Source organism: Lepidochelys kempii, chromosome 7 (assembly GCF_965140285.1).
Source record: "Lepidochelys kempii isolate rLepKem1 chromosome 7, rLepKem1.hap1, whole genome shotgun sequence".
In the NCBI taxonomy this organism is placed as follows: Eukaryota; Metazoa; Chordata; order Testudines; family Cheloniidae; genus Lepidochelys; species Lepidochelys kempii.
The window spans coordinates 82412233-82439041 of NC_136386.1; the positions used below are offsets into that span (position 1 = coordinate 82412233).

At 46.0% G+C, this 26809-nt stretch overlaps 1 protein-coding gene across 1 annotated transcript; it reads left to right on the top strand.

Annotated features, from left to right (window-relative positions):
- Positions 1-5035: 5035 nt before the first annotated feature.
- FAM241B (family with sequence similarity 241 member B) lies at positions 5036-11078 on the top strand. The gene is made up of 3 exons (XM_073353514.2): positions 5036-5113; positions 6857-6984; positions 9141-11078. The coding sequence occupies exons 2-3, from the start codon at positions 6892-6894 to the stop codon at positions 9393-9395; spliced, it is 348 nt and encodes a 115-aa protein (XP_073209615.1). The 5' UTR covers positions 5036-5113; positions 6857-6891; the 3' UTR covers positions 9396-11078.
- Positions 11079-26809: the final 15731 nt, after the last annotated feature.

Here is a 26809-nt window from a genome sequence, read left to right on the forward strand (position 1 = left end):
AATATATTTTTGGAATCAAGTGATGATGAGCAGAAGACTTATGTGAAAAAGTGCTGAGATTCTTGATTTTGGGACAGGATGGTCACATCAGTTATTAGTCTACAGTGGCCTAGAAATCTCAATGTGAGAGGCCAGTATTTTTTCCCCAATAGCAAGAGAATTTTTCATAGGGACTTTTTTTAAGCCTGACCCCTGGCATCTGTCTGGCCTTAATCCAGTCTTGCTGCAGCCGGCGGTCTCTTACTATGGCCTGTTCTTCTCTCTGCCGGAACGCTACGCGCATTGTTCCTATCTGTGATATGTGGACACTGCAGATCCCCCGCCTCCCTAGACTTGGGTTTGGAGAATGCTTCCCCACCTCTTCTTGCTCCCCACACACACTCTCCAAGTTGCATGGCCTATTAGGGAGCCCCTTTGTGATGTAATTGGATTTCTCCCCTTGTTAGTTTGCAATGAAAATGTCATCTATATCGGGGAGGCACTCATTCATCTCAAATTAAATTCGGTCGTCTCTTCGGTGAGCTGTGAAACTATTCACACAGCAGCAGGCAGCTGCAACTGGAGGCTTCTTTGACAATACCTCACACTGCTGTCTGAGTGCAGCTTCCCCAGTCCTGCAGAGCTGGCTTGCTCCCATAGGGTGAGTCAGGGGAGTACTCTGTTTCCTGAAAGCTGCAGGTCCGCCCCAAATTTATTACCGGGGACCAACATCCTGGACACACACGTACACACACACAAGAGAGAGATTAGAGGTGTTCTGCATCTACAGTTTAAAAAATGGCTACTGATTTTACGTGTCCAACAAGAGGCAACTTGAGCCCCCAAAAGAAAAGGATCCAAACTCAGTAGCCAGTTTTGAAAATGTCAGCCACAATGCATTGATTAGTTTACAATGGGGGAAGTACCTGTATACGTTTAAAATTAAAGGCAGTTGGTGGCTGAGTACAAGATGTTGTGATTAATAATTCATAATTTTATTAGGTTTTTAGGGAATTTTATATTGCGGCTGTTCTAAGTGAAGTGTGACTTCCAGCCATACTAGATGGAGAGCATTACCACTGCAATCTGTAGGGGAATGAACTTGATGGCGATAAGTGGAAATTGCCTTTATAATACAAAGCCATGAAGCGTTTTCATATTTTTGCTCAGATATCTTGCTTTAACATCACCATCAGACTACCTTTTGTTATGTTGTCCATTTACAGAGAAACAAAGAGCCAAACTATCTTTTATTATGTGCTCTCATGCACAGCTAAATTTTTGGAATAGACAAAATATAGTAGATTAAGTCTGATTTTCATGAAATTGTACATATGCATTTATCTGGGTTTGAACTAGGTGAAAAATGTGACATATTTGTGACATTAATTTTGTATGCATTTTATTCATCATTAACAATATCAATAGACTGGAATTGCATTCTAAATACAATATGATTGCCCTCTGGTGGCCAAGTTAATGGCTATAATTTTTCAAACAACACTAACCTACTGAATACGGGGAAAAGTTTGTTTTAAATTTCAAAGCTATTTAATTCACATCCCATTGGGGCCAACGGCTAACTGAAGAGCCCATATGTTTCTTTTTTTTTTCTTACTGTCAAGTGATCACTACAATTTTAACATTTAATTATCTTTATCCTCCAAAAATACTCAGCAATTAAAAATATCTAAACAACTTTACATATATATGACAAATATATGATAAACTTTAGTTACTAAGATGAATTTGAAATGAAAAAGCAACACCAAACAAAAAGGCTGGATTTTAGGGGATTTCAGTGCTAATGGGGTAGAGGGAAACTCTGGAAGAATAAATAGGAATCTCTGTTAGTTGAAACTTGTGGAGTTTGCTCTCCCCTACACTAAGGGAGAAGTGGGGCCCCAAACCAGTGTGGCATTGGTATACAACACCGCTGTCTAGTGGGATAGTTTGGCTAACCATCTAAATTCTGAACCTCTTGAAATTTCCTCATTTTTCAATTGGTAGGCTGGTTTGCTGAGTGCTTTTTTACTGATTGGTTCGTTTGGTTTTGTTCTGTGGAGGCTAGTCTACTACATGCTCATATGTAGTCTGTCTGAGATTTTATTTTTTTTATTTCAGTTCTCTTGTAATGATAGAAGCAGAGTAAGAATAATTTAAAGTGGAAAAGAAAATTATTATTTCAGTTTAGCATTAACTGGGTAGTGGAAAACTGTTGGCAGTACTAAGAGAAGTGTAAGCCTCCTGTCCCTCCAATGTGTATTCAAAGCATGTGTTTAGTGAAGCATATACAGGTCAGATTCAGTAATGCTTTCCCTAAATACTTTAAACAGCGAGAAGGATTCTAACTGGGAAATCACAGGAGACCTGTCTACCTTTGCTACTGCTGATCCCATGCCTGAATTTATTATGTCAATTTTATGGCTCATTATCACTCCTGTTGCTGTATATGTGCAGACCATAGGTCATAGGACTCAGTAATGCTTTGTCGTGTGTGTACACAATATATTGCAAATTCTGTGTGTGATTATCTGTGTGTTGCTCTGCCTTCCCTTGTCATCTCTCCGCAAGCCAAAATTGTGACAAAGAGCTGTCCTTGACCCCATATTTTTACTTGAAATTTTGAAAATTGAAGTTGCTCCATGAAAAGTTTTTGGGTCCTCACAATTTCACAAAAGGCTAAACTGAACAGACTTGAACACTACATGGAACAAACTTGTAAAATCTCCCCCAGAGCATTTTTCAGCACTTTTGCTCAGGGCTAAATATGATCACATTAAACTCCTAGAAAGTTGCCAGCATGGTTTATCTGGCCAATATAGATGGAACCTGCAGTATGTGTGGGGCCTGTAGCACAAACAGAGATTGCACATTTTATCCTTCAGATACTTGGAGTTGGAGAGATTGATTTTAAAGCCAAACCCAAAGGGATTTCCAGGAGTAAGAGGGCATCTGCAACATTCAGTTCAGTTTTAAAAGTAAGTGAAATGTGTGGGCTAAAGGGCTTGACAATGTCTCTTTAAGATTTTCTTTATTTCTGAAGGAGTGGGGGATTAATGTTGTGGTCCTAAACTCCAAACCAGCTTTCCCCACTTCCCTTTTGATTTTTGTCTATTAGAAAAGAAGTCAGCAATCTGTTAAGAGGATTAGCTCCATTACTTGAGCTCACAATGGGGGCCCCCCAACGAAGAAGGTCTATCTTTGTGAGTGTCCATCTTGGATGCTTTTCTTCCCCGTGGAGGTGCAAGCAAAGGGAGACCAGAGGAGATGAACAGGATCACCACCCTGTCTCTCTGTCCATGTCACATGGTCCCGCCAGTTGGTTTCAACTAAGCTGATGCCAAAGGCCTAATTAGATACAGACTGACAAAATATAACCCATCCTTATGTCAATAAACATGTCCCATTTAAAGCTTTCTGATCTAGAAAATGAACTGTTACTGTGAACTCTACACAGGGTAATTTGGACTGAGGAGAAATGGAGTGCCTCTACAAAGCAACATTTGTTACATCAGAACCTGGTAATACCCTCATGGTGTTATAGAGCATTGTATTCCTGTGTGGACAGAATTAACCAGGTTACTAAACTGTGTTATAGTCCTGGAATTTACAAGTCTCGAGCAGCCTAACTGTAGTCTGAACCCACGAACTCAACTGCTGCCAACTGCTAGCCAGGACTCACAAACCAGTCCCTACACTAAACCTAGCCTGGCCCCACAAACTGCTACCAAACTTTACCACAGCCCAGGTTAACAAGCATCCCCAAACCATATCCTAGCCTGCCACTGCCTACAAATTAGCTCTAAACTAGTCCCAATGTTAACCCTAGCATGGTCCCAGAAACTTTTGCCAGATCTCACACTCATCTGAGCACCCCCGCTGCCTCACAACCTTAAACCAGTCACAAGCCCTACCCTAGTTTCCTAGCCTACAAACTGGTCCCCAATTGGCCCCAAATTCAATCCCATACCATCCCCAGCCCATGAATTCATCCCAGTTTGAGGCACTTTAACTGCCCGGCAAACCTGGCTTGTGGGTTAGCTTTGTGAAAGTCAGGACAGTCCTACAGATTTGGAAACAAGTGGTCAGTGTTTCAGATTTCTGATAGGCTGTAGCCTAGGCAGTGGCACTGGAACCCTTTTAATAGTGGGGGTGCTGAAAGCCAACCCCCTTACCCCCATTCGCGCCCCGCACCCCAGCTGGGGCCTGGAGCAGTTGTCCTGTCTCGGGGTGGGGTGGGGTCGGACAGAGGTAAGGGGGAAAAGTCTGGGGGTGGGCATGGGGCCAGGAGTGGAGTCCTGGGCACAGGGCCTGCAGCTGGGACCTCGCAGCTGGAGCCAGTAGCAGAGACCTGGGAGCTGGGGGCTGGGTGCGGGGCCCCGGAGACAGGGCCAGTGGCTAGGGAGGGGGCCAGCGCCCCAAGAGCAGAGCCCCAGGCTCGGGGACCCGGTCACAGGGTCAACGGCTGGGAAGCAGGGCCGGTGGAAGCTGGGACCCGAGCCCCAGGGGCAGGGCTGGGGAGCAGAGTCCTGGACCTGGGAGCGGGGCCCTGGCTTGGAGCCATAGGCACTGGGCCAGCGGCCGGGGAGCAGGGCTGGCAGCTGGGACCCAAGGCACAGGCTGGGGAGTGGAGGCCTGGGTGCTCAGCCAGTGGCTCAGTGTAAAATCTGGGGATGCTGCAGCACCTCCCGCACCCCTAGTTTCCACGCCACGCCTATGCCTGGGGCGCATTGCCCCATATTCCCTTCTCTTTGTGCTGGGGCACTCGCCATGCCTAGATTTCAGATGCGTCGGGATTATTAGAGTTGTTTTGAGCAGGGTGATCAGAGTCATGGTGTGAATGAACATGCAGGCCAAGGGAGAGGAGTGTAGCATAAATACTGTGGAGACAGAGGGGCAGAGTTCAAAAGAGAGCTCACTTAATCTCCATAGCCAGTTCAGAGAACTGCAGTTTACTGTGGCGCCTGAAGAGGGGTTTGCTCAGCTCTGGAGAGCCCCTGGCTAGAAGAGAAACTGCTTGCTCCCTCACCTCGCTCAGCTAACTTCCTGTGATGTCAGCCCGGAGGAAGCAGCAGTTTGGGTACAAGTCAGTCAGACTGTATGGAGTGAACAGAGAGAGGGAATCGCCAAGGTGAGTATGCTATTTCTGACAGTTTATCGGTAATCTGCTCAGGAAGCAGTACGGCCTCTTCTGCTTTCCCTTCTCCTCCCACCGCCCTAAGAGCTGCTTCTTGCAAAATTTCAAAATTATGTCAAGAAACGTGAGGCAAAGAAGAAGAGTTTCTGAGTACCGTGCAGAGTGACACAGGCAGCTTGGGTAGTATAGTGTTCCTGCTCAGGCTAATTTAAGCCATGTACCTGACCCAGAGGAATCTGTTAGTGCTTTGCTTCTACTTGCCCAGCATATGTGGTATGATCAGCATGCTCATGTGTCTGTGCATCTATCAGCTCTCCTGGGAATGGGAGAGACTGGCCTTCAGATTCATATGACAAACTGGGTCATTCAGGCCATTCTGAACCTGGTCTTGTAGAGGGGAAACACACTGCTAGTCTCTAAGGTGCCACAAGTACTCCTTTTCTTTTTGCGAATACAGACTAACACTGCTGTTACTCTGAAACACTGCTAGCTGTCTCTTTGAAAGGGGGGGTCCTATGCATTGTGCACTGTGGTGGTAAGGCATAGCTGCTGTGTTGGATCTTCCTCATCCCTGGGCACTGGATGGAAGTTTCTAACCATCCCTTTACCCCCCCCCCCAAAACAAACAAACAAACAAACAAACGAAAAAAACAAAAAACCAAACCCATAAGTTTGCATTATAGGCAAAGGTTCAGGTCAGTTCCAGTTTTCACCCTGTGCTTTGAGCATTGCTAGTTCTAATAGCCTGGAAACCACAAATGCCAGGTTTTAGAAACTAGATCCCTGGGATAGATGTGTTGTAATGGTCAGTTTTCCTGTCTGTGTTATAGATTTGACTGGTCAGACCAATTTTTAATTTATCAGCAGAAACGTGTTTGTTAAATCACAGCACAAAATATTCTTCTGTGCAGAGCCCTCCTGCATGTTTTTCCTAAGGTTCTGCTTCTTAGAGATTTGCTATTACAAGAGGGAAAACCTTACGGTATTTTAGAACCTTTTTTTAAGTTGTAAAACAGCTGACTTTATTGCAGTTTCTAAAACTATGTTCATATGACACTTTCAAAAGTAATTTTTGACAGCTTTTCAAAAATATTATTCTCTGGGGATTCCATAGCTATGAAAAAGTATCTTTTTCATTTTCTGGCAGTGGGATTTTTGCTGTGTCCATAAAAAAAATACATTTATAGTGTGCGTAAGTAATAGATAAAATGAGAGCGATAGACACACATATCTTCCCATTCCCCAAGAGGCTAGATTGTGGCATTTACATCTCTACCTTTGGTATGGTGTAATGTGGAGCTGCATCACACCAGGATGTATGCTGGGGAGAAGGTGCCATGATGTCTCTGGGCTTCTCTGTGGGCACATTCCCTGGGATGGAGCAGATTTCACCCTTATTGCATAGGCCCTTTTCTGCAAGCTGGTGAGGAATGTGGGTTGCACCATGACCCTTATCTGCTCCCTACTCCTACCAACCCCTTGTTTTCTGTCTTTGCTCCCTGGTAGGCATCAGGATTGAACAATTCCTACACTCCCCAGAGGCCTCTTGTGGAGGCCCTTATGCAGTCGTGCAAAGAGTGGGGGAAACTTCTTGCATGTCCCTCCTTGACTGCACTCACAATATGGCCCAAGATGTTTAACTGGTTCCCCCTGAGCCTCTCTTCCCTCCTGGATCAGTCTGAAGTAGCTAATAATGCTCAGAGGGGAACTACAGGTCCTTTCTCCTGTGTGTTACAGGTGTGACAGGGTGGGTATATTGCGTGACCCCAAGGATGGTTCGGATTTTGGCCAATGGAGATATTGTACAGGATGACGACCCCCGGGTGAGAGCAAATGCACAGCACAGGGAGAACACCTCCTGGCAGGTAATGAAACAGAAAAGTGTGAAGAAGTGCAGTGTATTTTTGTAATTGCTTAGATTTTTTGCTGAAGGAAATGGATGTGCATCAAGATTTACATCTTCAATGGATGCTTCATAATTAACATTCCCTTTCAGCTGTGAGCATGTGCGGCTGCAGAGCAGTGCGGTACCTACAGCACACCTCATGTGGTTGGAAGCATGGCTGGTAGCTGGGCCCTGCTTCCAGAACCTGCAGCAGCTCCTCTTTTGTGCCATGTTAAACCTCAAGCCAGTAGGGATGGGTAAGGAGTGTGTATGTGTGTGTGTGTGTGTGAGGGACAGGAACCAGGGTTGCCATTTAGGTAGGGCACGGGGTGTTCGTGGAGAGGCTAGTCCCTGCCACTGGGAGCAGCCTCCAAGGGCTATCAGTGCTGAAATGAGCCTGGCCTGGCAGGGAGCTGTGGCATGGGGGAAGGGGGAGACTGTGCTGCCACTGCTGCTGGGGCAGGAGTGCCTGGTCTGTGTGTTCCTGCCCGCTCTGGGCTGCAATGGCAACAGCCTCCCGGGCACCCTGGTTTGGGAGGCAGGATTTCTTGGGAAGGCGTGGTAGCGGGCTCCCTCAAGGGCTGAGGCTCCTGGGAAGGGCTGGGTGTAGAAGCTTATGATAGGAAAGATAGGGGCTCCTGGTTTCCTAACTGTGTGTGTTTTTTAACTCAAGCTCTTGAAAGGTAATGGGTACTCAGCATGCATGTCTGTCCCAGATGCATGTGTATTACTAACATGTTGTTTTAAAAATTCCTTACACTGTTTAATGTAATATAGTGTAAAAAGATTTTTTTTAAAAAAGTCTCAGATTGCTACAAAAATGTAGCTCTCACTGGAATTTGGAACCCGCTCAGAGCAAAGAAAATGTAGAGGGAACATTGATCGTAACGTTCTGTCCAGAGGGCTAGGCAAGACAGAGTTGGGAGAAACAGCATTCCACATTTTACTGCAAAATACTGGAAGAATCTTTGGGGTAGGCAGCGGAAATGACAAGTGCTGTTGTGGGTGCAGAATTTGGGTAGGAATCTGAGTTCACATTTAGGGCCCAACCACCCTGACCAAGTTAAAACACACAGGAGGGGAAAAGATGCTGCAAATCACGGTGCGCTATGGCTGCTGGGCTCTGTAATGTGGGTATGTTGGCCTGGAGAATGGATTGACTGTTGAGGCCAGGGATCTGCAGGAAACATTGGTTTAAGCTCTCTAATTCCCAGACATTGGTTCAGGGCCAGTTCTAGGGGTGGGTGATCACGGCAGTTGTCTTGGGTGCCAACTTCCAGAGGGCACTGTGCTGCTCTTTTCTGTTTGCTGTGTTTTGCTTGGCTGCTCTGGGGGTGCAGAAAATGTCTTTCATCCTGGCCAACAAAATGCCCACGTTCCTGCATCGGTTGTCCCTCTGCCAGTCCTCCTAGAACCAGGAACATGGCAGCCTGGCTCTGGGGGAATCTTGTTGCTATCAGCTGTCCTGCTGAAGTGGTGCATTGTAAGTCCCTTTGTGGGTAGTTGGTAATGTGCTGGGAGAGCTAATGCTGGTTTGAACAGCATTGACTCCATCTTGGATTTAAAAAATCTGGTAGTAGTTAGAGGAGCACGATCCTTGGCTCCATCCCCTTCTCTCCTGGCACACCCATCCCCCACCTCCACCAGTTCCATAAATCCCTGACCATGCAGAGTTTGGAAGGGCTTCAGGTTCTCAGGGAAGGAGCTTCTGTTTCCACCTGGCTGGGTTCCCCTTCACTTGTGTAAATGGGTGCGTGTGCCTGGCCCCAAGGGATTTACATACAGGGTGGGTTGGTGAAATTGTGTACTGTGAGGTGTAGCCCAAAAGGTGCAGTACCTGTAATTGTTCTAATGTATCCTACTCTCCATTCCTCTCTCCCCACAATTTCAACTTCAGTTTAGAGCGCAAAAGCCAAGCAGTTCCTAAGAAATGTTTGTGAGAGGAGGGGCAGTCAGTTGTGGTCCCTGCTCTCTGCCGCATTGTCTCTCTCGATGACCTCGGGATGATATTTTGCTCTGAATTAAATAATAGGAACGTTTCTGAAATTTTTGCCTTGTTCTTTCCTTCAGCTTCCACCCCTTCTGTGAGTCTGATTCAGCGGGCTGAATTCCTTCTCTCTCTTGTTATGTTTGCAGGAGTTTTTCAACGTGGTGCCTAATGCAGGCCATGCTCGACCGCAGCAGCAGGCTGCCAGGCCTGGGGGGCGCTCTCCATTTTCAAAACTGAACCAGCAGCTAGTGAACATGGGATTCCCCCTCTGGAACCTCGGGAACCAGGTGGTGGAGCCAGTGATGTCCATCCTGCTGCTCTTCCTCCTCATGATGGTGGGCGTGCGTGGCCTCCTCTTGGTGGGCCTTATCTACGTGGTCTCACACCTGAGCCAGCGGTGACAGTGCCCTCCCACTGGCCACCAATGCTTCCTGCTTAGTGAAAGAAAGACCAAGTTTCCTTGTCAGGCATGGGTGTGTTTGTGAGTGTGTTCCCCCACTGAGAGTGTGTGTATATGTGTATGTGTGTGCAGGTGCACAGTTATGTATCCTGAAAGTGTCTGTGTGTAGTGTTCAAGGGGAATTGAAGTGTGGAGTTGGGATGCCCAAAGGCACAATCCCAGGTGTAGCATTTCTTCTCACGTTAAGCTGCTCCTTTCTGAGGGTTGCCCAAGTGAGGCTTGGCTTGCCCAGGAGCTTCAGCCACTGGCTAGAGAGGTCATGCCAGAAACCAAAACTTTGGTGCACCTATAGAAAGGGTCTGGCATGTCATGTTGTGTCATCCAGCACTTATCAGATACAGTGCCTAGACCTGAGGGGAACTGAAATGGGAGCTTAATTTTCATCTGCAGGTGTGAAGGGCAGTAGGGGTTTCAGAGGAGTAATAAAACAAACACGCATGAATGTGAGACAATTTGAAAATGGCCTGGTGAAGGCAGGGTTTACTTTGTAATTACTATTCTGATCTTAGAGGTGTATTGGAAGGGAAGTTTAAATTAAAAGAAGAAGAGGTATTGATGGGTTTGAGCTGACAGCACAGTATATGCTACATCTTAAACATATAGGATTGGAGAGCTGTTATAAGGGGCTAAAGGGGGACATTAAAAGAGAAAGTGGGGAGACCAAAAAGGAGTTTGAAGAAGATTAAAACAGGGAAGAAAAAAAGTGTCTGTAAAACAGGTCATGTCACCTGTACTTTTGTCTTGCCTGGGTTGTCTGGGATGTTTGAACAAGAACTTGCTCCGGGACGTTGTCACTGTGGGTGATACCTTATCCCTGCTGCAGGAGGAATGATTCCAACATTGAGTAGCTGGGGAAGTTGGGCTTGGAAATGTGTGGATGGAGGAACCAATTTTTAAACAATACAGTCCTTGATAATTTGCAGAAGTGGAAATTAAACATATCTGCTAAAAACATATTAGAGAGGGGTTGTATTAGGTGTGGTGTATTTTAAAACTTTCTTCAATCCCTCTTTAAGGCCAAGAAACATAAGAACTTTCATCTTGATGAGCTGAGAATCAGTGAGCAATATTTCTCCTCTGTCTTATAAATAGGACTGGGCCTCAACAAAAACAGCAGATCCAGACTTTGGGGGAAGTTTACATCCCGATTGGATCCATACTTCAGGCCTGTCATTATAGTGGGCCAAACCAGACCACAGAATTTAAATTACCCCGCCCATCCTCCCACAAATTTCTGGAAGTTTGAAATCAGGTGCAAATACAGATCTGAATTGTGACTTGGGACCATATTGGCTTATAACAGCTTTACTGTGTGTGTGTGTGTGTGAGTGAATATGGAGAAGCCTTACTGAACACTTGTGTAGCATGCATGGACAAAGTGGTTCTTGTTTTTGTTCAATAAACTGAGTGAAGGAAATTGTGCATCACAAATTGACTGTAAATTTCTGCCTTCCCCAATGGAGTGTAAAAATGCCAAGAGCAACACCTCAAATTCTCCTCTGGTTCCTGTGATAACGAGAACCTTCTGCTAAAACAACAAGGAGAAAAAAAACGGTAACATGATGTTTTATTATAAGATTAAAATTGTTCTGTGACGCTAGTACATAAATCTCTTTCCAAACTGCCTGTTGTCTGAATTTCTTGCTGTTCTTGGGCCGGTGGCCAGCATGTCAGAGCTGGTGAAAGTCAGTGATTGCTCCCCAAGCGGAGCTTCCACAAATCCCAAGTGCTGGAAAATCTGGGAAGACACAGCTATGCTTTTAACTGGTGTATTGATTAAATACAACCCTACAAACGAACTGACTAGCTCATGGGATTGGAATAGCAAGCCTGTCACTGAGATGGAGTTTAAGAGTCTTACAGATAAAGGCTTGAGCCTGAATCTCACTGAGACTGTCCAGTGACCCAGGCTAGCTTTGTGGGGTGGTGCACTATCATCATGTTGTATTGCATTGTGCTGATGTTTTGGCAGGTTGCTTTGTTTAGGCTGAGGTTCTCAGTCACTCCTTCTAAAACTGAAGCCATCTTTAACTGCAGAGCTCTGGCATTAACTGAAATTTGTTACCTTCTGATGGTCGTTTGGTGACCTATATAAAATGATGTGATGATCTCAGCTCAGTTCCTGATGAACAGCTGTCTAACTTCATCGTGACTGGCACTTATGCTGAGAGTTTCAGCATAGAGATCAAGGACTGAATGGCATTCTGGGACTGAACCATGCATCCCTGGAGGGAATCCCTCCAAAGCCAACCTGAGGCATATTGGCAGGTTAGTGCTGAGGTGCGGGGCTTGCATGGAGAGTGGGCTAATTTGGGATACCAAGTCATTACATTGTGTAGAGATGGCAGGGGCTGACTGGCTTCCTGTATGCCCCTTGAACCCAAGTCAATCTCCCCAGTGGAAAACCAGCATAGGGGACTGATCCCATGGGATTCTGTGGGGTTTTTCCTGTCTGCATCACCAGCTCTTCCTCCACAGGGAGGCAGAGCATCTGAGAGGGACTCTGACAGAGATGGGACTTCAACACTGGGGGCCCCCCATTGTGAGCTCGAGTGACGGAACTAATCCTGTTAGTAAATCATTCCTGCTCTTTCCACAGAAGAGAAGCTCCTTGTGAAAAGAAACAATAAAGGTGAGCATAAGGGATTTGGGTGCTTCTACAACGGACGTGTTAATCACCAGACCTAATCTCCTAAACGACTGTGTTCCCGTGTCAGGTTGAATTTGAAGCCTGGATGCTCAGAGTGAGTTTGAGGGCTAGTGCAGTAGGCTTCATTCAGGCAGGAACTTAATGTATCCTAAAAACTGATTAATTGAAATGAATTAACCCTGTTAATACCTTCTCCAGCCTGGTTGCTTTTATTTTCTTTTGTTACTATTCCATAGCAGCTCCAGTCCTAAACTTCGCACAATACTAGGGTGCTATGTCATTTTAACTTAAGATAATTTGTCTCCTATACCTCAACAGGCATTAAGGTTGCGTTGCTGCTGAGGATGCTATGTTTTGTAGCCTGGACACGCATCCTTCCCCAGCATCCCAGAATTATGTTAAGGGATGCTACGCTAGTGGAGGTACTGTCCGTTTTAACGAGGCTATTCTCTGCATTCCAATGTCTCAATCAAGTGCTATGAAACATTATGTAGCTGATGTTTAGTGAACCATATTCCACATTAACACAATTCTAAGAGATATTGGGCTTGTAGCAGGCAGGTTAATGAGTGTGACAATTTTGTGATAATTTACATGGATAAGAGTTTGTGAAAGACGAGGCAAGCTCCTAGACCAAGGTCAGAGCTTCTTAACACCTTCAACAGAAGAAAAAGGCCATGACTTGCATTGGCTTGCATCTGTACAAAATCAGTAGAGAAATATCTTTTAGGATCTTTCAATGTCTTGGAGATTTATTTTGATTCATATAGAGTACAATAACAAAAGGGTTGCTGGCCATGCCAGTCTTAAATCCTGGAAAACTCCCTTTCCAAGACTAGGTAAGTGGATGATGGTGAAAGTGCATGTCAGGGGAATGTGTCTATGTATTTGTGTGTGTGTGTTAAGCACACGTCAGGTATGTGTCTCAGGCACACCTGTCGTGCTAATTTTACGTGTCTTCTGCAGGGTCACTCAGCTATTTCCCATATGTAGATGTATGTCAGTCGTGCATGTCTCTGCTGGTGCTGGCCAGACACGTGTGCCTTCATGTTGGAGCTCTCGGCACCAATTTTGAACTTATTAACATATTAATATAGTTAGTTAACATGCAATTAATTAGTTGATTGATTAACATACCTCTGTTAAGCTTTAACTCTAAGTAGACCTGAAACACTCATGGGAGAGGAGAGAGGGATGGAGGATTTTGACTGGAATTTTGGAATTTGCACCCTTCTCACATAAGGGCTCCTTTTCTGCTGGATCTTTTAGCTGAGCTTTCTCTTCTGGGGTGTTCTTATAAACACATTCATTCAGCCATGGCCTTCAGCTTCCTTTTCGGCTTCCCAGCCACTGTGTGTAGTTTGGAGGGTTGCTATTTCTTAGATGGTTAAGGGATGGGCTGAGAAGCGTAATGGATGTGGGTAACAGAGGAAGCAAGTCAGCCCTGTGGGACGGGAGCTGCGCTTATAGAGCAGCATGGGGTATTGTCAGGGAAGCCTCCAGTTGCAGCTGCCTGCTGCAGTGTGAATAGTTTCACAGCTCACCGAAGAGACGACTGAATTTAATTCAAGATGAATGGGCACCTCCCCAATATAGATGACATTTTCATTGCAAACTAACAAAGGGAGAAATCCAATTACATCACAAAGGGGCTCCCTAATAGGCCATGCAGCCTGTGTGTGCGGTGGGGCTAGAGGCTTCTGCGCCACAACAATCCATTGCAGAGGGAAGCCATGCAAGCCATCCATCAGCCACACAAAGCAGGGGGAGAGAAACACTCACCCAACCTTTGTGTGTGGGGGACTAAAAGAGCATCATTCGAAAGTCCAAGAGACACAGAGATTGAGTGAGTGGCCTTTAGCGGGGAAGGGGTTTAGAGCGTCCTTTCCAACCAAGCAGTTTGTGTGTGTGCAAGTGTGTTTACATTTTAGCCCCTGTTTTGTGAGTCCTTAAATGTGGGGTTCAGGAATCTAGGCTCTAAAACTCTCTCCCCCTCCTTTTGCTCTTAAGTTTCTTCCCTCCCTTCTCCCTCTCAAGTGAGCAACTGGAATCCTGGTGTCAGCAGCCAGGACTGAACTGAAGTCCAAGGAGCTACATCTGTTTATGTCATGGTTGCATTTGGCCTTTTGTTTCTTTCCTCTCCTTCTTTCACCCTTTCCTCCCCTTTTTCCCTTTCAGTCTTTTCCCCGTTGAGAATCTCTCATCTATGCTATTTTATTTGAGTTGTTATATTGTACCCATCACCCTCTTATATACTCCCTCTCCTCCCCTGTCCCCCATCCTTGCAACAAAATCCATAAATCCTCATTCAATTTTTGTCAGCAGGTAAAAAATACGTGGTACTAGGTCACTGAAATAAAAGGATGAATGCAACTTGAGAGAGAGAGAGAGGGGAAGTCTGGCTGTTGCACAAAGACTCTAATTGCAACACCTGTAACCTGCTTTTAGGTCCACGGGTAATGAATGTCAAGTCCCATGATAAAACCAAGAATTTTTCTAGGAGCTGGGGACATATCAGTTGGAAGCGACAGAGGAGGAGAAAGACTTGGGTGTGCTGGTTGACCACAGGATGACTATGAGCCGCCAGTGTGATGCGGCTGTGAAAAAGGCTAATGCAGTCCTAGGATGCATCAGGTGAAGTATTTCCAGCAGAGATAGGGAAGTATTATTACCATTATACAAAGCACGGCTGAGACCCCATCTGGAATACTGTGTGGAGTTATGGTCTCCCATGTTTAAGAAAGATGAATTCAAACTGGAAAAGGTGCAGAGAAGGGCCACTAGGATGATAAGAGGAATGGAAAGCCTACCTCATGAGTGGAAATTCAAGGAGCTTGTCTTGTTTAGTCTGACCTATTGAAGGGTGAGGGTAGACATGACTGCTTTCTATACATACATCAGAGGGATAAATACCAGGTAGGGAGAGGAGTTATTTAAGTTAAGCACCACAAGAACAAATAGATATAAACTGGTCATCATCAAGTTTAGGCTTGAAATTAGATGAAGGTTTCTAACCATCAGAGGAGTGAAGTTCTGGAACAGCTTTCTAAGGGGAGCAATGAGGACAACAAAACCTAACTGGCTTCAAGACTGAGCATGGTAAGTTTATGGAGGGGATGGTATGATGAGACTGCCTACAATGGCATGTGGCCCATCTGAGATTGCTCGTAGCAAATATCCGCAATGGCTGGTGATTGGGCACTAGATGGGGAGGGCTCTGAGTCACTACAGTGAATTCTTTCCCAGGTGTCTGGCTGGTGGGTTTTGACAACATACTCAAGGTCCAGCTGATCTCCATAATCGGGGTCAGGAAGGAATTTCCCCCCAGGTAGAGACCCTATGCTTTTCTTTTACTTTCCTCTGCAGCATGGGGCACAGGTCACTAGCAGGTTTAAACTAGAGTAAATGGTAGATAAATTCTAAGTAACTTGAAGTCTTTGGATCATGAGTTGAAGATTTCAGTAGCTCAGCCAGAGGTTCGGGGTCTATTACAGGAATGGATGGGTGAGGTTCTGTGGCCTGCAATGTGCAGGAGGTCAGACTAGGTGATCACTATGGTCCCTTCTGGCCTTAAAGTCTATGAGGATATGTCAGATGAACACGCCTAGGTAGAAGCATTTTTTTCTCTTTAATAAACAAAAAGGGAAAATTTGCTGCTTTTAGAAGTGAGGGACAAGTAGTACTACTAGAACAAAGCTCAGTGCAGCAGGTATTGTGCAAGCTTACCCTGACCTCAATTCTTACCTGTAATGACTTCTACTATTGTAAACCTGAGCATCTCCTGAGCACAGACTGCCAATCCTACTGAGTGGTGTAATGAGGTTTTGTCAAAACAGAACCATTTGCTGTAGGGTGTGGATCTGATGATTTTCCCCTGAACATCATTACATTAATATATTAATATTAAAATTAAATAAATAAAAACATTTAAAATAGGAATATTAAAGAATCACTGGAGATCAGTGGATTTCCCCCAGAACTCTTTTAAATCATTGGCCTTCTAGCTCCATAGCGATAATTGAATTGGGGACACCTTTGGCTTGAGCCTAGTAGAAGGAGAGTGGAAACCAGAACAGGAAATGAGTAGAAAAGAGATGGGGAAATCAGCATCCTTCTCTCTGGATTTGGAACAGATCTGACTACACAATCCAAATCCAGTGCAGATGCTTCCTATAAAATCAAACAGGGAATTTTTGATACCTCGCATCAGTTCTGAATCTGTGCCATGTGAATGCTATGTGAGTTATAGATGGAAAAGACCTATTCAATGATCTAGTCCACCCTCTTTTTCCAAAAATCCTCCAAGAGAAAGGGTAAAATTTTAAAAAGCTCCGAAGTGGCTTAGAAGCCTTAGTCCCATTGACTTTCAGTGAGAGTTAGACCCCTAAGTGCCCAAGTAATTTTGGAAAACAGGATTCAGTCTCCTAAGTCACTTCGGAGCTTTTTAAAATTTTACTCATGATGTATCAGATTGTAAATCAATACTGCACTTGCTCACTCACCAGGCCAGAAAGGAATGCAGAGAAAATGGAAATGAAAAAATCTGGTTCTGACTTGATTCTGGACATGGGATATGGGTACTGAGGGGTCACGTGACTTTGGTAACCAGGGAGAAAAGGAGCACTCCTGAGCCATTTCTTCTTTGTGGGTCAAGAGTCAGGGAAAGAGAAACAGAACAGTAAGGACTGAGGCCCAGATCCTCAAAGGGATTTAGGGGCCTAACTCCCTCTCTGGGGAGAAGATGAGAGAACAAACACCACATGACTGATGTGTAATCACATTGCTTAGCATACTTCTGGAAGGCACTCAGCAACTATGGTGATAGGATTGCCAGCCGTGTATTTCAGAAATATGGGGCAGACCTCAGATGTTCCCAGTCTTGACTTGAGCCTCTGGGGCAGAGTCCTTTCTCTGCCCCCTTCCTTCCAAGGGGTTCTCTTCAAAACCCAGGCCTGTGGTGCCTGTTCAGGTTGTGTGTGGGTGCTGGGAGCTGAGTCGGAGGCTGACGTTGATGGTCTCCGCCTATGGCAGTGCTGTGCACCGCCAAGGATCAGGGCTGAAAGAAGGGGTGTGGCCTGGAGGAAGACAGCAGCCGAAGGAGGCTTCGCTGCAACCGCCAGGGGCACCATTAAAGATTTCAATGGGAGGGGCAACTTTCAGAGGGGCGGCCAGGCCAAATTTGAGTGGCATTTTCATCCTGCGCATCAGGTCAAGCGGCCAACTTTACAAAGTGAAGTGCCAGAGCACAGCTCCGTCCTGGATTTCAGACTCCAGCCTGATTACCCATACTGCTCCAGCAGCACTACCCTCCTGGTTGGAACATGGGGTACAAGGCGTCCCACCCTGATTTTGTATGGAACAGGCAATTTTTTATTTAAATAAGGACGTCTGTTGTAATATGAGACTTGGCAACCCTGTATGAGCACAGTATAAGAACCTGTATATACTAGAACAGGACTCCCACTGATTTCTGATTCACTGTCCTTTGGAGCATGATGGACCCAATGTGATGGGACGGCTGGCAGAAAACATTGAGTCAGAGCGCCACCTGGTGGATCATGGAGATGTCAGTACATTTTATGCAATTTGTTGTATAATTTGAATGAAAGAGTTGCAAAAAAGCGACTATCCTGTCCTTTTAAAATAGGTTTTCTGTAGAGCCGCATCTCCTTCTTCTTATCCCATCAACTGGGATCAAGTCACTGTACAAGTACATGCCAAAGTGGCAGTAAGGTCCATTTCCTTACCATCGTCTTTGATGCAATCCATCTACACCATCGTCTTTGATGCAATCCATCTATCACTTCCTTGGTTTTCTTTGGGTCTCTTTCCTATCACCCTCTCCTGCCATGCTGTCATCATCAGGTCCTCTTCAGGTACCCGAACCACTGGAGTTATGTTTCATGGATTTTGTCAGCCACATCTCAGGCTTTGACCTCCATCCTAATACTTTTATTATGACAGCTGTCTCAGTGCAACTCCTATTATGGCACAAAGACATCGCAAACACCTATAGGCCTTGAGCCTGCTGTCTCTATTACCCATGCTTCTGCTCCAGACAGCTTTAATGGAAGCACCACTGTTCTATAGAGTTGGCTTTTCGTGACATATGTTGTCATACACAACCCCTGAGATCTTATTCCACAATCTTTCAGCATGCTTCAAGCTGGATTGTATCTCACATTTAAGCTTGCCATTTTCTGTGACTCAGCAACCAAGGCTCTTGAACTGGTCAGTCTGGTTTAGTCTCACTCATTAGTCTCTATGTTCGCTCTCCTTGTGACACCTTTACTGATCCACATGACCTCAGTCCTAGTCATGCTCACTTTCAACCCACTCCAATTGAGTCAGTAATGCCACTGGTTTACTGTATCCTCTACACCTTTGCTTGAGGATGCCATATTGCTATGTCATCTGCATACAGGAGCTTCTCACTCTTTCCCATTGCTGATCTAGTCGATGAATATGAGACCTAGCCTTGGATTTAGGGCCGACCTCTTGTGCAGTCTGACTTTCACTTCAAAGTGAGCCCTATCTCATTGTGCCCCAGAAAGGACACCTATCCTCTACCACTCCATATTATGAGTTCTTCTATTTCTGTTACTTATTGGGAAGATTTTACTCCCCCAGGATTTTATTTCCCCGCTGCTGAGGTATTCTTTTCTAAGATGTTGGTCTTTATTAAGCATCTATATGTGACTCTGAAACAAGCTCCTCAGTGCTGCACTATTACACTTACAGACTTGCGCCTGAGAACTGGTTCAAGCGAGCAGTGGGTATTGTATTATTATTTTTATATCACCAGCCCCTTTCTGGAATGCTCCTGCTAACAAGGATTGTATTACTGGCTCAGATATGAGCTATTAGTAGCTATGTGTGATGGTCCATTGGCTGGGACACTGGCCTAGGAGTTGGAAGACCTGGGTTTTATTCCCTGCTTTGCCACAGACTTGCTGTGTGACTCTTAGCAAGTCACTTAGCAGCTCTGTGCCTCAGTTCCCTATCTGTAAAATAGGGCTAATAGCACTGCCCTAACTCAGAGGGGTGTTATGAGGATAAATACATTAAAGATTGTGAGGTGCTCTGATTCTACAGTCATAGGGACCGTATAAATACCTAGACTGATCACAATTTATTTCTGTTTGTGTTTCTTCTTTCACGTTGCGTCTTACCAGCACTTTCTGTGATGCATTGGGCTGGGTCCTCAGGTGCTGTAAATTGGCAGAGATCCGTTGTCTTGTGTTCATTGGGAATACCGTGTCTCTATCAATAGTAAAAAGAAAACTTGTGGCACCTTAGAGACGAACCAATTTATCTGAGCATAAGCTTTTGTGAGCTACAGCCCACTTCATCGGATGCTCAGATAAATTGGTTCGTCTCTAAGGTGCCACAAGTCCTCCTTTTCTTTTTGCGAATACAGACTAACATGGCTGCTACTCTGAAATCTATCAGTAGTATTCATTTAAAGAGGGCTGATGAACATGCATTTTCCATTTACTACCAATAGGTGGCGCTGGCCGCTCAGCTGCTGACTTGTGCTTGTTCAGTGAAGGTGCCATTTCAGAGCAAGAAAAGGGTTCCCTCATAGTGCCCCAAAGGTGACATTCCTAAATGAAGCAGAGTGACAAATGGGTCTCATGATCATACAGTCCTGCATACAGTAAGCCTCCCTTGGGATTCAAGGGCGGTTGGAATGACCCAGGCTCCTTGGAACCTGCAGTCCAATGAGCAATTAAAATAATTTGTCAACCTCCTTCTTGCTGTGGTTTCACTGCTGAAAAGTGATGGTTTATGGCACCAGCAGGATGGAGGTCCAGTGTCAGGCTGTAAGAAGCTTCCATCCTGCTCCAATACCAGTTTAGTGATGAAAAGATCAACTGTAAAGCAAGAATAAAGTTCCTCTGCTGGCTTGTTTCTGTGACCTGGGCTCCCTGAGGAGTTTCAGTTCATGCCTTCCAGCTGCCTCTCTGAGTGGGACCGGGGCCAAGAGGGGGAAGGTGCTGCCGTCTCTCTAAGGGTGTGAGCTGAGCCAGGAGCAGCAGCCTCAGCCCCTTCTCCTGACTGGAGTTTGAGCAATGCCCCAACACTAACCTGGAGTTTGAGCAATGCCTCCTTCTGTGATGAGGGAGGACGGCTGCAAAATGCAGCGCTTTTGTGAGATTCTGCAGGGGCTGAACTACCAAGTTATCACTGAAAAGTAAGATACAGGTTGAACTGTAGAGACAGACCTGAGCACGCAGGTCTGAACTTCGCCAAAGATTTTCTCCATTCTTCTCTCTTGTCTTGACGTCCATTCTTCTGTGTTTCTTGTGCTCTCTTCCATTTCCCTTGTTTTCTGGGTGAGGCAGTAGGAGACATGTCATAAGGCATTTCCATGTTAGCAGAGGTGGCGACTAGGCACAATTGACTGGCCATGAGCCTCAGCCCAAACCTTGAACTGAAACGAACCCGGGGCCAGAGCCTTTTCATGGGAGGTTTCAAAAGGCTTCCTCTCCCACCAATCCTTGCCTCCGTTGGTGAAATCTGGCTGGAGGTCTCAGCACGTCTGGCTGACTGCAGGGCTGGCTTCAAATCATTCTCGCATCTGAGGCTGGGGGTGGCATGACAATGAATTACAGGGTGCCTCTGGTTCAGGGCAGCCCTAGTGCAGTGGACGTTTGAATAAAGCAATTGGCCAGAGGATAGCAGGGCGACAGCAAGACCTGCACCCTCTTTTCCCCCAATGAACTGTCAGCAAGGTCTGCTAGGAGGGTGAGAAGAGTGTGATGGGAAGCAAAGGATGGAATTGGGGAAGGTAAAAGAAACTCGTTAGACTTAGAGGAAGGATGGAGCTGGATGAGACTTGGAGAATAAAGGAGATAAAAGAGCAGCAGAACTAAATCAGGGTATGTCTACACTGCAGCTGGGAGCGTGTTTCCTAGCGTGGGTAGACAGCCAGCTGGTAGCACTGCTGGAACTATGCCACTAAAAGTACCAGTGTGGGTGCAGCGTCCCAGGCTAGCCCCCCGCAGACACACCCAGGGGGTGGGGGTTGGTACTTGGGCCGCTAGCCTGAGCCACTGCCTCTGGTGCTGCAGCCATGCTACTATCTGAAACACACTCGCCTGAGCAGAGCACACGCCTGTCTGGCTATCTGCCCTGGGAAGGGTGCTCCCAGCTGCTGGGTAGACATACCTATAGAGTGCAAACTCCCCCCCTGCGTCAGAGACAGGGCTTATCCTCTTTCTCCAGCATCCTGCACACCAAGGTGGGATAGACAGTAAGACATAAATAATTCAATTGGACTTGGAATCCTTCTTTCGTTCATCTATCTCCTGTGAAAACAGATGATGCTGTTCTCCTCCAGGATCGCACCGCTTTAGAGCTGGTGTGGGAAAGGACAGGCTGGGCAGCCGCAGCACTGAGTCATCCAAACCACTCTGAACATTATTACTTCCTGCTTATATTATGGATGCACCCAGAGGCACCACTCAGTATCAAAGCTGCACTGGGCCAGGCAAACACACATGAAGACAGGAGTGTCTGCCCCAAAGAGTTTACATTCTACAAAAATGAGCTGACTGTCCTTTAAGGGTCAAGTCAAATTTTCCTTGCTCCCTCCATAGTATGGGAGAGACATAAAACACCCCTCGTGGGCTGCTTCTGGGTGGGACAATGACACTCTTTTTTCTCTATTATACAGAAATTTTTGTTTGCCTCATGATATGGAATGATGAAACTGCCAGAAGAACGCTTCTGGACCACCTCCCAGTGTCTCCTCAGACCATTTATGAGCTACACGTCACAGGCTGTCAGCATAACCCATGCGTTTTGTGTATCCACGTCTAATGGCTGGTGCACAAATGATACGAGTCCACTACAGCTACCAGCTAAAGGATACTTTTAGCAGACACTGTAGAGCTGATGTTTTTGTGGGATCAGGTTCAATCTGTAATAATGACCGCCAACGGCCATTACAGCAATCCAGAATGCAATACTAATCACACATTTCTCAAGCCAACAGTTTATGCTCCATCAGAGGTGCTGGCCAGATGCATGATATTAAAGCTTCAGGGCTGGCGTCTCCTACTTATGGCAGTGTAAATCTGCTGTATCTCACCTGAAGTCAGGGGAGTCACGCCTAGTAGAACTGGTGTTAACCAAGGGAGAAGCTGGTTCACTGTATCGTCACTACACAAGTACAACTACTTTGTTAATGTGCAGTAACTTGTAGAGGTTGCTCCCCACTTTCAGCGATCAAGCCATGGCTGTTGTATATGTTGGCATGACAAGACAGAGGTCATGTGAAACCGTCTGCCAAGCAGGATGCAGGATTCATTTGTCATAATTAATAAGTAATGCCAGGAAATGAGAAAGGGGAGCTAACCATAAAGTGGGGTCTCAGTGGGCAATTCAGTGACACAACTGGCCCTTTGTTCTTAGTGTCTCAAACCATCAGTGCTGTTTCAAGAAGGTAAACACACTGCTTCAGTTATCCACCCTCTTCCCAGCACAGTCCTGCAAGAAATGAACGCCAGAGAGTTTCTCCCAAATGCCTCATCCCCACCACATCTGCTGATACTAATTGGGATTATTATAGGAAGTCTGTTGTTTTGATGTGGTTTCCATGACAATGGTGCCTCTCTTTTGGCTTGGAGGTCCCCAGCCTGGGCAGGTTGTTGCAGGACCCTCACTTCATTTGTAAGTGAGGTGTAGGGTTGCTCTTGGGGAATACCTCCTGGTACAGATGATATTTTCCCATCGGTCCCTAATTATTAGTTGACCTTTGGAGGAGATAATTAAGTATGCAAAATAATGTTATTTTCTCCCCATTGCCCCTAGTAGTCTCTTGGAAATCCCTTCTTCCTGTACATAATATATTTATTATAGTGAGAAATCCCTAACAATTTTGAGCTAGTCCATTCCCTATGATATGCCCAGGACTGTATTTTCCATGTATTTAGCCAAATATATATGTCATCAGTAGCAATGGGTGCATACTGTGAAAAAGTATTTGCAAATAATATTCTGACTGAAAACCACAAATTAATTTCCCTGGGATTCAAGGGCCAGTCTCTTTATCTGCTTGTGGCGGTGTATGCATACTCTGTCTCCTGTCAGGGTGGATAATGGGTGTGCTGACATTGCGGTTACAGTCTAACAGATTGTCTGGGGCCTCACCACAATGAGGTACAATGGTCAGAGTCCATACAGCAGCCCCCCCAGCCACAGGGCAGTGTGGCCTTGTGGTCGGAGTCCATACAGTGGCCCTCAGGCACAGGGCAGCGTGGCCTAGCAGCCTGAGTCCATACAGCAGCCCCCAGCCACAGGGCAACGTGGCCTAGTGGCCAGAATCCATACAGCTGCCCCCAGGCAGAGGGCAGCATGGCCTAGCGGCTGAAGTGCCTAGAGCATAAAGCAGCGTGGCCTAGTGGCTGGAGTCCATACAGCCGCCCCTCCCCCCCCCCGGCAGAGGGCAGTGAGGCCTAGCGGTTGGAGGCCATACAGCCGTCTCTCGGGCACAGGGCAGCGTGGTCTAGTGGCGGATGTCCATACAGCAGCTTCCTAGCCAAAGGGAAGAGTGGCTTAGGCTTTGGGACCCAGGCTGCTGGGGGGGTCCAGCCTGACCTGGAATGTCTACACTGCTGTTAAACAGTCCTGTAGCCTGAGCCCCAGGAGCCAGAGTCAGTTGACATGGGCCAGCCATGGTTGTTTAATTGCAGTGTAGACATATCCTAAGTGACAGCGGGCCAAATTCTCTGCTGGTGTACATGGGGTAAAACTCCAGTGAAGTTAATACAGCTACAACCACTTACACTAGCAGGGCATTTGGCCCATGATCTAAGTAAGTTATTAAACTACTAAGCCAGGGTGTCTGATTCCAAAACTGTCTCAGGAACAAGGTGAGGAAAGGTGTGGCTTGATTTTTCCTTTTTTTGTCTGAATCAATGAAAAACAGACAGACTCCTCCCCTTTGAAATGTTACACTGGTCCCTTATTTGTATGGGGCCACATGAGACTATATTTAAGGCTTCAGAAATTATATTTATCACCCTCTACTTTTCGTATCCCCCTATTGTGAAAAACATTTGTTAAAAAATAATGCATCTGGTCATTTGCGTGCGCAGTTATTCAGTTTGCAACTGTGCGCCTGAGCCCCCTTTTCAAAATGAGGCCCCATGCTGTTATTTTGGACAACAAACTCCAGCCACCAGCACACTAATGAGTGTTGCTATTTTTAATTCTTATGGATTTGAGCTTCTTTTCCTTTGGAAGGCAGAAGGGATTGCCCATGGGTTTGGGATCTGCATCTCAGAGCTAGCTCAGGAAGGATCTACTGCCATCAGGCTAAAAACAGGCTCATGAGTCACAATTAGTAACTTTTGAACAAGTTACACAGTATTTTGGGAGATCCCCAATAGCGCACTACTTCAAGAGAGAAACAACAAAAACTAGCTCAGGAAGTTTCCTATGATGCTGCAGGAGAGGACCCAATTTAGACCATTTCCTGAAAGAGGTTCATGCAATAATTGGATTGCTTTTATCCTGACTTTACCAGCCACTTGAAAGGAGGTCTAAGAGCATTAGACACTCTTCCTTTTCATCAATTAAATATCTTTGATACTGTACATTTCATCCCAAAGCACTTTACAAAGCCACACTGCATACACTTCACCTACCACTGACGTGTGGCAGGGTGGAGGGCAACAAAAAGAGTGATGGGAAATTATGGCCAAGAAACCAGGACAAACTTCTGCTTGAACAAAAAGTGCTAACTGATCTTTATTGTACATACAAGGTAGACAGGATCTCATTTTCTAAAGTCTTTTATGAAAGATCCATACACACAGCACCCTAGATAGAAGGTACCTTGGAAGGAGCAAGGGTTGAGTAGGCCCTGTCTGGATTTGATCCTGAAGTTACTGGGAGGCTAAGTATTTCAAACCTAATGTTTAAGCCATTAAACTCTCCTCTATTAGACAGAGTAATGATAAATTACAAGAGAACACAAACTGAATCTAAGAAAGAACCTGGAACTCAGGGCATTCAGTTAAGAGAAGCCCCTTTACACAGAGGGCCATTAATATATGGAGCAAGCGCTGGCAAAGGCAGCAGTACAAGCTGTAAGCAGAATCACATTCAGTAGGTTCAGACAAGCTCTTAGAAGGAAAAATATATCACAGAGAAGGTAAAATGTTAGACGGCTAACTGGAAAGACATAGATTAGTCTGGTTACATGGCTCCTTGCCCTTCAAAACAATGCAAGTTCTATATCAAGCATTTGTTCTGCTGAAAGATGGCCAAAATTGGTGTTAGAGATTTTAACATAGGTTTTCTGGTGTCCTAGAATCCCAAATGGATCAGCAGGGAATTACTAAGCCTCTCCCAGTGGCCCATCCCTTCCCTTTGGCAATGATAAAAAAAGTATTTCCCTGTTCCCCTTCTCAGATGATGCAATCTCCTCTGTCATAGAAATCCTGCAAAACCATAGAAAGATGGATGCCATTGTGTGACTGAGCTTTGACCGTGTCCCGGACTGGCCAGGCTGTTTGCCTGTAAGTACTGCTGTGACACTGGCAGACTAGGCACCAGCTCATGGCAAGGTCCCCATGTTTCAAATAAATAGGGCCCTATCAAATTCATGGCCATGAAAAAAGCGTCACGTACTGTGAAATCTGGTCTTTTGTGTGCTTTTACCCTATACTATACAGATTTCGTGGGGGAGACCAGTGTTTCTCAAATTGGGGGTCCTGACCCAAAAGGGAGTTGCAGGGGGGTTTCAAGGTTAATTTGGGGGGGGGGGGTCGCAGTATTACCACCCTTACTTCTGTGCTGCCTTCAGCACTGGGCTCCCAGCCAGCAGCCGCTGCTCTCCACCTGCCCAGCTCTGAAGGCAGCGCCGCCGCCAGCAGCAGTGCAGAAGTAAGGGTAGCAGCACCGCAACCCCCCCCTTACAATAACCCTGTGATCTGCCCCCACAACTCCTTTTTGGGTCTGGATCCCTAAAATTACAACACTGTGAAGTTTCAGATTTAAAGAGCTGAAATCGTGAAATTTATGATTTTTAAAATCCCATGTCCGTGAAATTGACCAAAATGGACCGTGACTATGGATGGGCCCTACAAATGAACATTGACGGATACATAGCTGGGATCTGTCTGGCTCACTTGTGGGTTAATATTGATAAGATAGGCACAGTAGAACTGCAAAGATATGAACACTAGAGTTACGGACTAACTGGTCGACCGGACACGATGGGGAGCCAGAAGTAACCAATCAGGCAGCAGCAGACACCAAAAAAAAAAAAAAAAAAAAAAAAGCAAATACGTTTCTATGCCTGTATTGCATCTTAAAGACAGGCACATCTGGGCTGCCTGTCCTCATCCCCACCCCCTACTCGCCATGGCTCAGGGCAGCCACTTACAAGTGGTGAACTCTGTTTTCCCCTCTCCCTCCCCTCTATCTGGGAGAGGGACAAGCTTGCAAGCTCAGAGCCTAGGAAAGAAACTTCCCAAGCTGGTACTGAAACTTGGCCTGCAGTGTAAGCTGCTGGAGCCGGAGCCTGAGCTCCTGCCTCCACACTGTGCTCTGGAGCAGCAGCTCACTTTCAAAGGGCCACAGCCTGCACCGTGCGCCCACTGACACTGTGGTGCCCCAGGGTGCCTCCCTCATCACCCGTGCAGCCAGGGGGCTAGAACCAGCTGCCTGTCCCCACCCCCTCTCGC